At 34.3% G+C, this 14,647-nt stretch overlaps 1 protein-coding gene across 5 annotated transcripts in view; it reads left to right on the forward strand.

Moving 5' to 3' along the window:
• Positions 1 to 14,410, forward strand: part of SP3 (Sp3 transcription factor) — a 90,779-nt gene extending 76,369 nt beyond the window's left edge. For all 5 annotated transcript variants that reach the window (XM_080668606.1, XM_080668604.1, XM_080668603.1 and 2 more), the window contains 3 exons: positions 3,975 to 4,167; positions 9,436 to 9,632; positions 12,683 to 14,410. In XM_080668606.1, the coding sequence (XP_080524732.1) occupies positions 3,975 to 4,167; positions 9,436 to 9,632; positions 12,683 to 12,999 (707 nt within the window). In that variant the 3' untranslated portion in view covers positions 13,000 to 14,410. The remainder of the gene's footprint in view (positions 1 to 3,974; positions 4,168 to 9,435; positions 9,633 to 12,682) is intronic.
• The last annotated feature ends 237 nt before the right edge of the window (positions 14,411 to 14,647 follow it).

Below are 14,647 nucleotides of genomic sequence, written 5' to 3' on the forward strand. Positions count from 1 at the left end.
ACCATATAGGAAAAATTACCACCCAGATTAAGAAATGGTGTATTACCAGTAACCCCGAATTCTCCCTGTACTCATTCATTACCCCTGTTAAAGGTAGGCAGTAACCATAAAGTAGTGTTGCCTATTTTGAGCTTAAAGGGCAACGCTACTTTATTTATATGAACAATTTTAAAATTGTTTGACATTCATTTCTGTTGTTGCCTGTAAGCTAATTTTCATTCTTTTTAAAACATATTCCATTGTATGAATGAATGTGTCATGGTTTATTTTCTTTTTAAAAAAATAATTTTTTTTTTAATTGATTTCAGGGAGGAAGGGATAGGGAGAGGGAGAGAGATAGAAACATCAATGATAAGAGAGAATCATTGATTGGCTGCCTCCTGCATGCTCCCCTACTGGGGATCGAGCCGGCAACCCAGGCATGTGCCCTTGACTGGAATCAAATCTGGGACCCTTCAGTCCACAGGCTGATGCTCTACTTAGCCAAACAGGGTACGGCTCATGATTTATTTTCCCTTTCAGTACTAGTGAATATGAGTTGTTTACAGTTTAGGGTGAGTTTTTATACTTTAATGTCATGTTTATGCATTTCTCTTGGAATGAAATTGCTTGGGTTATAAGGTATACATAAGTTCAGCTTTAGAAGATATGGTCACAAGATTTTCCGAAGTTGTTACATCAATTTACACACCCACTCACCATGTGGGAGCGTTTCAGTTGTTCCATTACTTTGCCAACAATTGGCCTGGTCGCTTTTAAAGTTTCTAGCCGTTTTGATGGGTGTATTGGACATCTCATTGTGTTTTTAATTTTTCTGATATCTAATAATATCGAGTATCTTTTAATACTTTTATGAGTCATTTTGATGGATTATTATTTCCTGTTCTCCTGAGTCTTATAAATAGTAGTTTTCTAAGAATAACGGGGGGCTATTAATACAGCACAGAAAAAAAAAATTTCCTGTCATTTATATTAAGACTAGAGGCCCGGTGCACGAAATTCGGTGCATGAAATTCGTGCATGGGGGGGGGTGTCCCTCAGACCAGCCTGCACCCTCTCCAATCTGGGACCCCTCGAGGGATGTCCGACTGCCCGTTTAGGCCCAATCCTGGTAGGAGGCCCTGATATCTGGTAGGATTGGGCCTAAACGGGCAGTTGGACATCCCTCTCACAATCAAGGACTGCTGGCTCCCAACTGCTCGCTTGCCTGCCTTCCTGATTGCCCCTAACCGCTTGTGCCTGCCAGCCTGATCACCCTCTAACCACTCCCCTGCCAGCCTGATTGGTGCCTAACTGCTCCCCTGCCAGTCTGTTTGCCTCTAACTGCTCTCCCCTGCAGGCCTGGGTCCCCCCCAGCTGCCCTTTAGTGCAGGCCCGGTCGCCCCCAACTTCCCTGCTCTGCCAGCCTGGTCACCCCTAACTGCCCTCCCCAGCAGGCTTGATCACCCCCAACTGCCCTCCCTTGCAGGCCTGGTTCCTCCCAACTTCCCTCCCCTGCTGGCCATCTTGTGGTGGCCATCTTGTGTCCACGTGGGGGCAGGATCTTTGACCACATGGGGGCATCCATCTTATGTGTTGGAGTGATGGTCAATTTGCATATTACTCTTTTATTAGATAGGATAGAGGCCTGGTGCATGGATGGGAGCCGGCTGGTTTGCCCTGAAGGGTGTCCCAGATCAGGATGGGGGTTTCCTTGGGGCATGGGGCGGCTTGGGCGAGGGGCCTGTAGTGGTTTGCAGGCTGGCCACGCCCCCCTGGCGACCCAAGCGGAGGCCCTGATATCTGGGGTTTATTTATCTTCTATAATTGAAACTTTGTAGCCTTGAGCGGAGCCAAGCCTCCTGCTCGCTCCGTGGCTGCAGCCATTTTTGTTGGGATTTATTTATCTTCTATAATTGAAACTTTGTAGCCTTGAGTGTAGGCCTGGGCCATCCAGTGTGGCAGGGAAGCTTGGCTTCCTCTGTTGCCGGGGAAACGCAAGCCTCCTGCTTGCTGCAGCTCTGTGGTCGCAGCCATCTTGGTTGGGTTAATTTGCATACTCGCTTCTGATTGGCTGGTGGGTGTGGCTTGTGGGTGTAGTGGAGGTATGGTCAATTTGCATATTACTCTTAGATTATATTAGATAGGATATTGAGGAAGAAGTAAACTTGATTGCCTAGTACTGAAGACTTATGTTTAAGGTGTCTGTATTAAATTGGTATGCAGTTGGCAAAGGGAAATTATTTAAAACTTATTAGATTAATTAATTTTATGATTAAAACTAAAATATCCTAGATGTGTATGAACAAGTGAAATAGTTAAAAATTGGGTGTAACACTGTGTCTTTAGTGTGGACCTGTGCATATGAATTGACTCATTTAAGTTATAAAATTTTTCTCTTTATATAACTTGCAGAAAGCATGGAAAAGCATAGGGCAAAGTCTTTCCAGGAACTTCTACATTGGAAGTTCCTCCTTAGGGGAGGTTTGTTCATTCAGTCAGATTGTATTTTCTGAGCACTTTTGAATGAAGCATTCATTATCTAAAGGGATTTACGAGCCAGTAAATATAATTAATTCTACCAGAAGCATGTATAAAGGAGATAACATTTGAACTAGTCTTAAAGGATAAGTAGAGGTAGGAAAGAGCTAGAAAACAGTCCAGGCAAAAGGCATGGCATTGAGAAAGAACATGTGTTCTGAAAAGGATGATAATTTTAGTGTTTCAGTACTCAAGTTGGAAGAGTAGGTTGGGGCCAGATTGAATACCAAGTTAATGAGTTTGGACTTTACACTGTAGGAAATAGGAAATTAGTGTAAGTATTGAATCAGGAAAGTGATGCCATTTTTATATTAGGAAGAAAATTTGGGAGGCTGTTTGAACATGGATTGGCAAAAGAGAGATGAGAAGCTGGGAATGGACTGACAGGACTCACCTGAAGGTCCCCTCTTTTCCCATATTTCCCCCTGATTCTTGATTGTGGTTATTCTGATAAAATACACTAGTTTTAAACTGTTTGAGCCATTTTTCTTGTTGGTTATATGTTTTAGTTTTCATTAGTATAAATTTAGGAGTTTTTGGGTACATTTGATATTTTGAGTTATTTTTGCCCAATTATTAGTGACACAGATATAAAATGATAAATTTTCATTAAGATTTTTAGCTTGCATAAACCAAGATAAAAATTTGTAGGTTTGTTTTACTGGAAATGGTTATATTCAGTGTTGTAAATTATGTATTATTTCTTTAAAATAGAATCAGTTTTCTAAGATTAAAAAACAACTAGTTTCTAGTAGAAAATGATGTATCATTATCGACATAACTAAAGATGTTTAGCTCTTCTGAGAAAATGATAAAACTTCCTGCCATATTCACTCTTCCTCACCATTGCCTTTTTGTTTACCAATCCGGTTTTAAATAGAACTTTAAAACAGAAACTGTCTTTCATACTGCTATACCTTCCTTCCACAGTGATGTCTATACCTCCTTCCACAGTGATGTGGCCATTTTAGATATTTTAGTAATGATTGATTCTAAAGCTTAAGTATGTGACTAACAGTTTCAAGTGGATGCCATCCTTTTTTTTTTTTTTGCGTTTACATAGTACCTACATATTATGCATATTTGATACAGGTTGTGAAAGAGAGGTTTAAGGTTTAGAATTTATTCCAATCTGAATTGACCATTGGATTTTTTTCCTGGTCGAACAATTACAATTGAAGTTTCAGATTGTTTATGACTGAGCTTGCTCAAAAAAAAAAATCACTTGCTTTTCTTAATAAATCTTTTTAAAAAGTGAGCTCATTCTGGCTTTATTCCACTGTTGGCTTAATTTTTGATATTTGGAATAAAGAGATTGTTTTGAAAGGATAAGCCACAACAAGGAGCGATTTTACATAGTACAGTACTCACTTTACCCTAGTGTGGCTCAGATCTCATGCTTTCTTTTTTGGGCCATTGGGCTGCTTCTCATCTGTATTTTTTTTCTTCTTTAGATATTAGGATCAAGGAAGAAGAACCTGATCCTGAAGAGTGGCAGCTCAGTGGTGATTCTACATTGAATACCAACGATCTAACACATTTAAGAGTACAGGTGGTAGATGAAGAAGGGGACCAACAACATCAAGAAGGAAAAAGACTTCGGAGGGTAGCTTGCACCTGTCCCAACTGTAAAGAAGGTGGTGGGAGGTATGCACACATTAAACATTTTTTTTTAAAGACTGCTTATATCATCACCCTAATTTTTGAAATAGTGCATGCCATATCACTTAATTATGGGATATTATTCATTACATGATTATTTTGTGTGTATGTATGTATGAGTGTTGCAGAAAAAGTTGAGAACAAAATGTATGAAATTAAAACTTTCAGATCTAAACATTGTTTTAAAATTACTTGTTTGGCTATGTAGGGTTTTTTTGTTGTTATTTAAAACAGCAGTGTAACAGATGCCATTTGACAGGCTCACGTCAGAAATCAGCCTATTTGCAAATTGGCAGTGGGATTTGCGTAAATACAGATAAAAAGTTGATTCTAGGCTTGAGAATAGTTGTATAAACATACATTCAGAAATAGTTGTAACCATAAGCATTTTTATTTTCAACAGATAAATAATAAGCCTTAATGATGGAAGTCTTTAAAAAGTAGAACTGTAATATTTCAATTTAGAGTTTTTAAAAATAAACATTAAGACAGAATAACATGACAGGAATAAACTCAAAACAGACCAGTAATTATATTAAATATGGATGGATAAAGCTTAGTAATTAAGGGATGGAGATTCAGATCATATTTAAAGAACATAAAATCCAGCTAAAAGGATGGAAAAAGATTGATTAGGCAAATGTTAACAAAGAGAACTTGGATAGCAATGTTAATATCAGGCAAGGTAGGATTAAGGTAAAAATCATCAAATGGATAGATAGGGGTATATTTCTTAAAAACAAAGTTTTCACCAAGATTTAGTAGTCATGGTACCTTTCCCCCACATCTTTGAAATATATATAGCAAAAGCTGAGAACTGTAAAGATATACTAACCAAATTCCCAGTCATAGTGAAAGGCCTTAACATACCTCTCTCCAAAATGCACTGCTTAAACAGACAAAAATGCTATTGATACAGTTAATGAGTTTGAGATAATAGAGGTTTTGTCTGCCTTTGAGTTGATCTTACTTAGTTGATTTGAACATCGGTCAGCCACTTAGCAATAGTAGTAATGATAATAACTTCTAACATTGAGATATTAGATAGTTTTATAAGTGAGGCATAGAGAGGTGAGTGACTTGGATGAGCACACATATAACAGATATCTGGTTCCAGATTCTTGTTCCAGAACTTGACCACTATACTGTCTCCTAAGTGGATTTACTTCTGCATCTGATGCTAAGATATTTGTATTTACTGGTAATTATTCAGTTGTTTGAAATTGTATTTATTTGAAATAGTTTGGTCAGTTTAAGTAAATGGAACTCTTTAGTTAGGCAATAACTTCTTAAATTGACTCATATTTAGAGGAACTTTCAAGATAATTGTTTATGCAAGTCAAATTGAAGATCAAGGTCTGGCCTGTTTTACTTATTCTTTAAAATGAAAATCTTTTAAAAATGTTTATTAAACTAATGCATGCTCATAAAAATTCAGAAGTAGAAGAGAGTATTAAAAGAATACCCAAATCCTACCTCACTTCAAGATAACTGTTGTGACATTTTTATATTATCCTTCCAGACTTTACAAATATTTTAAAGTATAATTATTTTATTCTCACTACTTTACATGTCTGTTCTTATTTTGAAAATTTTTGTGACCACGTTTTCAAGTCTATATATTTTGCATCAGTTTTTTTATGGCTGTATAGTAGTCTATTGTATGGATGCATAAAAATTTAACGTCTTTTTTGGGGGAGTTTATTGTCATTTTAATTCTCATGCATACATCTTTGCACATTTGTCTGATTGTTTCATCAGTGTAAATTGGTAGAAGTGGAATTCTTGGATCAAAGGGAATGTGTGCTAGAAAGGCTTTATCAATTGATTACTTCCACCAGTGGTGTATGAGAATATCTGCTTTTCCACACCCTTGCCAATAATGGATTTTATAATTTTTTTTCAAACCTTTTAAAGTCTGACATGAAAAGTAATACCTCAGTATTGTTTTATTTAGTATATTTGTTATTTGTAAGATTGAACATTTTTTGGTATGCTATTTTACCTTTTTAAAATTTATTTTGTGCATTGTTTCTTTATGTCTTCTGTGAATCTGTTAATTTGTGTGTTTAACTGTCATACACAGACATTTTTTTCTGGTTTTACATTGCCTTTCAACTTTATGTCTGTGGTTCGCAAAATGCATCGTTATACAAGTGAAGAATGAGTTTCATTACTTAGTTTGCAAACATTTTTTAAGCCCAATCTTTTTTAGTTAACAGTTTTTATTTGATGTCTTTTTAAAATCTTTTCAATCCGAGGATTATAAAAGTACTTATATTTTTTCTAGAAGTTTTGTAAGTTCATTTAAAAATAACATTTTAAGAAACCAAATTGATGTTCGTAAGACAAACATTTTTTACATTGTTTCTTAGAACTCATTTGAACAGAATTCAGTATATACACGCGCGCACACACACACACATACATATATAGTAGGCACAATTGTATCATTGATAATTGCTGTCTCTAATAAAAGCATAACATATATATAGTAAATCCCAAATATTCCAAAATGTTTTGCATAGGTGAGACAGGTGGTACATTAAAAAATTTAGGTTATTAGCCATTTTTCTCTGTCATATTCTTTAAATAAATATGTGTAATTTAGAGAACTAAATTTCATTTGTTTACCCTTTTGAGCAAGATGTAAAATAAATTAAGTATAAAAACCAGTATTTATTTGGCTATTTAGCCAATATTTGTTAAGCAGAAGCAGCCTTCAGAAATTTTTTACTGTAGTGGAAGAGACAAATAATTTTAATAAAGGGAAATACATTCTAAAGGCATTGTTATGTCAATTTTGTGTAGATTAAACGTCAATCCATATTTCAAAAAATCAAGTTATTTTGCAAAAATCTGTTTTCTTTGTCAGCTCAGTCTGTGTCCCATTTCTTCCATCCCAAGCAAAAGAAAGACTTGATTATTTAGCTTTTCTTAATCCCTCTACCTTTAGTTTATTTATTCTGTCACTCTATCTTGGCATGATTAGATTATTTGGAGCATGCTTAGGCACTCAAAAATACTAGAAATTTAAAATTCTTCGGTTTTTTAGATTACATAGTAAATATTAGAGGAATGATTATGACGAAAACGTATGGCTAAATCTTTTGTTACCTGAAGTTTGTTGAGAAATTTACTTCAATTCTTTTCCTTCCTTTACATCATCACATGCCATAAATTCATACCTAGCATATTTAGTTCTTATCTGGAATAGAATTTCCTTTTTAAATGGAAACTTGGACTGCATTTTGAGCTTTTCCCTTAAATTATATATTTATGTGTGCCCATCTCTATTTTTATTTTCTTTCTTAGATGCTTGTCCTATTTCCAAATAATGAATATTTCTTATTTCCTTATAATGAGGAATACCTTTAATATCTTTAATAATGAGGAATATCTTTATCTTTCTCTGGCTTCTTGGTTCTTTGAGAACCCAAATTTGTTGCTGTATTTTGTTACAATCTTGTGCTTTGTTAGTGTTCTCAAGCTAAATTTTTGCTAAGTTAGTAAAATAGCACTTTTGAGTTTATAAAAGCACATGATTCACCTGAGTTGGTAGTCTTAGGAGAGTACAACAGTGAACCAGATTGGGTTCTCTGTGAAATTGCTATGGTGAACACGATATGTAAAATTGGTTTGCACACCAGGAGCCACAAGCATTGCTCTTTTTCTTAGGGCTATTTAAGAATAAGCTAAATTTAAAAAGCTAAATTAAAGGAAACATATTGGCTTTGGTTAAGACTTTGGCATTACAGGTGAGCCAGAAAAACCTGTTTCACTCAACTCAGCTCTTTAAAGAGAGTTGTAGAAATTGGGGGTGGACTGGAGCAGAAACTAGAATTGTGTTAGATTATGACATCCTTGCCCTTGAGACAACAGCATGATTCCTCCTTGTCTTTACTTATGCTATTCCTCTGCCTGGAATGCCTTCCCTCCTTTCTATCTAAATCCTACCCACCTCCTCCACGAAGCCTTCTCTAACTACTGGAGCCCACATTGATGTCTCCCTGTTCAGAACACCTATGGCATCTAACAGCCAGCACTGCACCGTTTAGCACTGTTTGTCCTATGGCAATTTCACATGCTACTGAGTGTGAGTACATTAAAATATAAATGTGGGGAAATACGCATTTTTCTAGTAAATTTGAAAAATGATAGGTGTATTATATACAGGAGGATTTTCAGGCTTATGGAAGTTTTGCAGGCTATAACTTAGACTGAGATTGGGGGAGGAGGGGAAGTTGGGGGGGTTCTTAAATGTACCTTTGTTAATCTCAGAAAAACATTGCAAATTTTATATAATATGGTTTTGACAATTGTGAGTCTGAAATGTTACATGTTTTTTATAAACTCATTTTTATTCAGTAACTAGTCTAATTTTTTAAAAGCTGTAGTAGTATCATTTTATAGTGTTTAAGATTATTTGAATATCAGTTATGGAATAAAAAAATTTTTCTTCTTGCTTAGTCTAAGATACCTCTGTTCACCCATCTAAGCATATATCTCCCAAACCCTGTTCTTGGTATCAATACTGAAAAATAACAAATGTCAAATTTTGCGATGTGGAGAAATTGTATTTTATTATATCGTTGATGTATAATTTGGGGTATCTTTGCATGGTTAATATGAAGGAAATTTTAACTGTAAAAATAATTTTTATTTATATTTATTTCATGTAATGCTAAGGGAGCTAAGACAAAGCTTTGTCCAAATTTTTTAAAAAACTTTCTCCAGTGTATATTTAGGGTGTGACCATATAAATATAAGAGTAAATATGCTTAAGGTGCCTATCTACCTTTTAATTGTACCTGTGATTAGTTATGTATTCATGCTTGGTTTATTTCCTTTTTAAATTAGCCAATAGCATGACTTTGAGTAGACCACTTAGTTTCCCATACTACTAAATTGGGATTGGGCCTATGCATAGAATTTGTGAATGGTGCTGACAGAATAATAAATAACTTTGTTACACTTTTTAAATACGTAAAGTATCCTTTTAAATTATGTAATACTTTAACATATTTACATTTGGACAGCAATTAAATTAATTATTGAGTAAAATCAACATGTAAAACTTAACATGTTTGAAACAAAAGTTTTTATTTAAATTGATTTTAATTGGTCTTGGTTTCTGATTGATCTCATGGTGATAATGTCTTCTATTTGAAATATAACATGGTGGTATATAAGTGGTAATATCCATTTGAATATTTACATGTAAGTATATATTATTCTGTGTGTGTTTTTTAGAGGTACCAATCTTGGGAAAAAGAAGCAACACATTTGTCATATACCAGGATGTGGTAAAGTCTATGGGAAGACCTCACATCTGAGAGCTCATCTACGTTGGCATTCTGGGGAGCGCCCTTTTGTTTGTAACTGGATGTTCTGTGGTAAAAGATTTACTCGAAGTGATGAATTACAGAGGCACAGAAGAACACATACAGGTTACTAATATTTACTTTTAACAGACAAAAATGAATTATAGGGCTACATACTATATTGAAAGTTTTTTGTTTTGTTTTTTAGCACACCTAACTGAGCTGAATTTAAAAAAATGTGACCAATCACATCAAATTTTTATCTTTATTAACACCAGTTTAAAAACACTGATTCCAAACAAGCCAATATGACTTATCTTATAAAATAACATTTTGTTTTATGCAAACGTTGGTTAGCTTTTCTTTTTCAGTTTTTTTTTTTTTACATTATTGAGTATCTTAAGCCACATTTATGCTATTGTTTATGTTAAACCTTTTAAATTAGTTGTCTGCTTTTGCTGCTGATCTGTCTTATTCTTTCATCTTCCTCAACATTTTAATAAAAAAATAATTCCTTTTCCTCTGACAAAGTTAGATATTTCACCTTTTCTCTGTTTTAATGTCTGATGTAAGCAAAAGACATTTCATTGAGAAATAACCAAGGCATTGTTGATGTTAAGATTCTTTCATTTAATTGTTTTTATACAGTATGTGGTTGTTACATGAAATGGGCCTACGAATGACCCAAACTTAATTCTAATTTATAATTTAGAAATAGTTGTCTCCTGCTACCATGTAATGATCAAGGTGTTCATCAGTCTATGTTCAACACTGAAGAATTGAAAAATATGTAATGTACTTACAGTCCTAGAGAGCTTAGAAGGAAGAAGCATGGTGAAATGGAGGACATTATGGATCCTGAAGTCTCCTAGATCTGGATTCAAATCCATGAACTCTGTTAGATTAAGCAAATAAGCTGTCTCTGACATTTCACACCTCTTTTATTGCTTTAAATATTACATAAAATAACCTGTGAAGTATTTAGTATTATACATATTAGATGCTCTACTTGTTTTTATAGTTTCTGTCTCCTCAGGTAGGTAGGTAGACAGATGAGTTGTTTATAACTGCAACAGACAATGTAAGAAAGTATGCTTAGAGGCAGAGATCATGATTGCTTGGGATAGTAAGGGATTTTTGGGCAATGGGTTGGCCTTATTATGACCCTATAACAGACTTTTCCTCAGTTGAATTTGATCAGCAGGATATAAAAGTCAATGAAATGGGGGGGGAGCGGGGCAGGGGAAGGTCTGTGACCAAATGTGTGGAAAACACTGGGTAAAAGAGGGTTTTTACATGTACCTTCAAGGCAGCACCTCTTAGGGCCTTTAATTAAATGTTAACAAGCACCATGCATCTCTGGGGTGAGAGGGGGGGGTAGTGTGTGTAGCATTTCCCAAATATCTTTGATCTTGGTGCCATTTGCCATGGAACATCTCTCAGAACTAATGTTCCAAGAGAAACTTTGGGAAATACTGTCTCAGAAGAATAGTATGTGAATAAAAGAGGTGAGGGATCATTTGACATGAAGGAAGATGAGATTTTAGAATTTAGATAATCTTAGTTATCTCAAGTTAGCCTTGCATTCCCATACCACTTACTACAGTGGTGAACTTTTGTATTGTAATAATATTTGGTATTTAAGGAAGATTTGTCTGGCATTCATTTGTTAGGTTAGAAGAGTAAAGACAAGGGTGTCATTGCAATATAATTCATATGTGAGGTCTGTTGAGAACCTACCTCGAGTAGAGGTGCTGGAACAGGAGATAGATAAGGCATGTTAAAGAAAATAAATTAAGAAAAGACTAGATTTGTTGATGGATTTATCTGTGGATTCCTTTCAGGCTGGCCTTTTGCCTTCTAATCCTCTTACATAGTAAGTCTTCATAATAGAATTTAGTCTGTCTTTTGTATTAAAAATGTTTTATTCATCAGGGTCTTACTAACTTTAACATGATATATTGGATTTGCTCTTAATTATTCCATATGAAATCAAGTCAACTAGCCATTTCTTGGGGTTTCAATCTTAATGGTCCTCAAGCTTGCATTTTCACTTTTATCTAGAAGTACTCTGTGTACTTGAATTCATGTTTAAGAGTTGGAGGTTTAATATCATGGGTACAACATGTTAATAATAACCTTAAATATAGCTTAAAACTGTAAACTTTTCTTTAAAGGAATACAGTGAGTCCTCACTTAATGACGTCAGTAGAAACAGAGACTTTTAAGTGAAATGATGTCTATCAAAAACAATTTTACTATAAGCTGGCTGACATAAGCGAGAGTTAAGTTCCTATGGCATATTACTGATCACAAAAACATCACTACATCGGGGACAGGCTAACAGGGATCAGTGGGGGAAAAGGAGACATCTAATACTTTCAACAATAAAGATTAAAAAAAAACCACACAAAACACATGCACACAAAAACATTAACTACACTGCTAATATTAAACATTGAAATACATCTGAGATGTGTGTGTGTGTGTGTGTGTACACAGAGGACTTTCCAACCTGCTTATGTCAGGTTCAGGGTTGCAGATGGCTGGAGCTTCTCTCAGCAGCTCTGTGCAAAAGGTGGGAACCAGCCCTGGGCAAGACCCCCTTCCATTGCAGGGTGCACTCACACCTACATCCCCACTCACTCAGACTGGGACAATGCAGACAGACACACCAATTCACCTCACCTGTGTATCTTTGGGATGTGGGTGGGAGGAAACCAGAGTACCTGGAGAAAATCCACGCAGACATGGGGAGAACAGTGGCTCTATTAGAAGTCCATATTTTTTTCTTCTCATTATTAAAAAACAACAACAACTGAACAAAACAATTTTATTTAAGGACCTCCTGTATGTTACAGATTATCATTTTTTAGCTGATACCTTGTAACATGTTTTAAAACAAACTATTAGCATAGTTGAGGTATTAAAATATCTGAATGACAGTCTGTAATAAGTTTGGAAGACTGCTTTTCATAAAAAAGTAAAGACATTTATTTTGAGGGGAAATATTCTATCAGAGAAAATTGCAGAGGCAGTTCATGAAACTAACACAATGTTAATTGAACTCTGTTCCCTGTCCTTACCTGTCAGTGTTGGGTTATTTTCTTTCTCAGGGAATTATCAGTCTGTTGTTGAATTTTGAAAATTAAGTTACTTAATTTTATTTCTAACAGGTGAGAAGAAATTTGTTTGTCCAGAATGTTCAAAACGCTTTATGAGAAGTGATCACCTTGCCAAACATATTAAAACACATCAGAATAAAAAAGGTATTCACTCTAGCAGTACAGTGCTGGCATCTGTGGAAACTGCACGAGATGATACTTTGATTACTGCAGGAGGAACAACACTTATCCTTGCAAATATTCAACAAGGTTCTGTTTCAGGGATAGGAACTGTTAATACTTCCACCACCAGCAATCAAGATATCCTTACCAACACTGAAATACCTTTACAGCTTGTCACAGTTTCTGGAAATGAGACAATGGAGTAAATATTACACAAATACTTATTCATTGTGGTTATTTTTATACAGTAGTGAGAAGAATATTGTTCCTAAGTTCTTAGATATCTTTTTATTGATGTGCAAAAATTTTTGGATTGACAGTAACTTGGTTATACATGACACTGAAATGCCTTACTTTGTATGATATTCCATAGTATATTAAAAATGGTAAAATTGCATGGGTTTTGTAGGTACTTTTGGAATCTAGAAGAAATGAAATTTTACCAAGTTATATAAAGAAAATTGAATTTAACAATGCGAATGGTAGTCTAACCAAATGCATCAATCCTGTGTGGTTTAGTGTAAAAATGAGAACATGTTGGTATTTATCTATTGTAAGATAAAAAAGTTGGTGGGTGAAAGAAATCATGTTATGATAAAAAAAATTTTGTAATTTTCTTGATGACTGGAATTTTTATTATGCATAACTGACAAATCAAGTTTCCAAGCAAATGTTACATAGTGTAGGCTTTACTTAGCTTATCAATTTGTCATTTTGAAGCTAATTATTTTAATTAGGTTAACTATGTACAATATTTTAAGCATTACTCTTGTAAGATTTTGAAAACTACATTTTAACATGGAACTCTAGGGATAGTCACCTTTTAAATCCTGTTGAAAAGCCATGTTTAAGATTTAATTTGCCAAAATAATGTCTTGTTAATATTCTTTCAATAACGAAGTTGGGCAATATAACCAATGTTTAAAAAAGTTAAAAATGTATAGGTTGAGGCATTTGGGTGGTAAGAAAATGTTCTAGTGAGATATCCCTTTTCTTGCATATTGGAGGACCAAAAAAATAAGGTGTATTGCGTCTTAGCAGTGACTTTTATATCCAATCTTGTTTCCAAAAACCATGTCTGCCAGGGCCTTAAAAGCCATCATGTAAATTACCAGTAAAGTATAACATATGCAAACATAACAAAATCACTTCCATAGTGACGATACTCCAACCATATGGATATTAGTCATAGAAAACTAGTGGTTTTATGATATTTTTTTTAAGTATTTTTTTTTGTCTAGGTAGTCAGTCTGCACTTAAATATCAACCATTTTCTTTTTTTGCTTCTTCCCTTAAAATTTATATGTATTCAGTACATTTAATTGAGAAACGTATGTTTTTTATTATGCTGTATTTTCTTTTTATTTTTTAATTATTGTTTATATTTTCAATTATTAAAAATGTACAAAATAAAGTTTCATTGCTGGTCTTGTAAGAGCTATACAATTTTCCTAAATGTATACCTATAACTGCAGCAGTTCACCTATTTCAAAATTTGGAATTCTGTTCATTTGTTATTCTTAAGACCACCTCAAATTTAAAGGCTACCTTATTGTACGTTTAAAGTGTATTATAACAGTGTGGTAGTTAATAAAACACTATTTTTTTTTCTTTTGAGTTTGTTGTATTCCTATGCATTTAAAATATTGCAGTGGTATGGGGTAAGAAAATCTGTGTGGTTTTTCTTCAACTTAGCCTTTTATTTGCCTTAGTGTTGATTTCAGACATCAAAATGATCTTAAACAGGTATATTTGCTTAAAAAGAAGAATAGAGGTACCAGCAGATTACTAATTTTTTACTGAAGAATGAGCTTATTATTAAATAAAACTTTGGAAAAATATATTTTATCTCTT

The sequence above is a fragment of the Plecotus auritus genome, assembly GCF_963455305.1.
Source record: "Plecotus auritus genome assembly, chromosome: 5".
In the NCBI taxonomy this organism is placed as follows: domain Eukaryota; kingdom Metazoa; phylum Chordata; class Mammalia; order Chiroptera; family Vespertilionidae; genus Plecotus; species Plecotus auritus.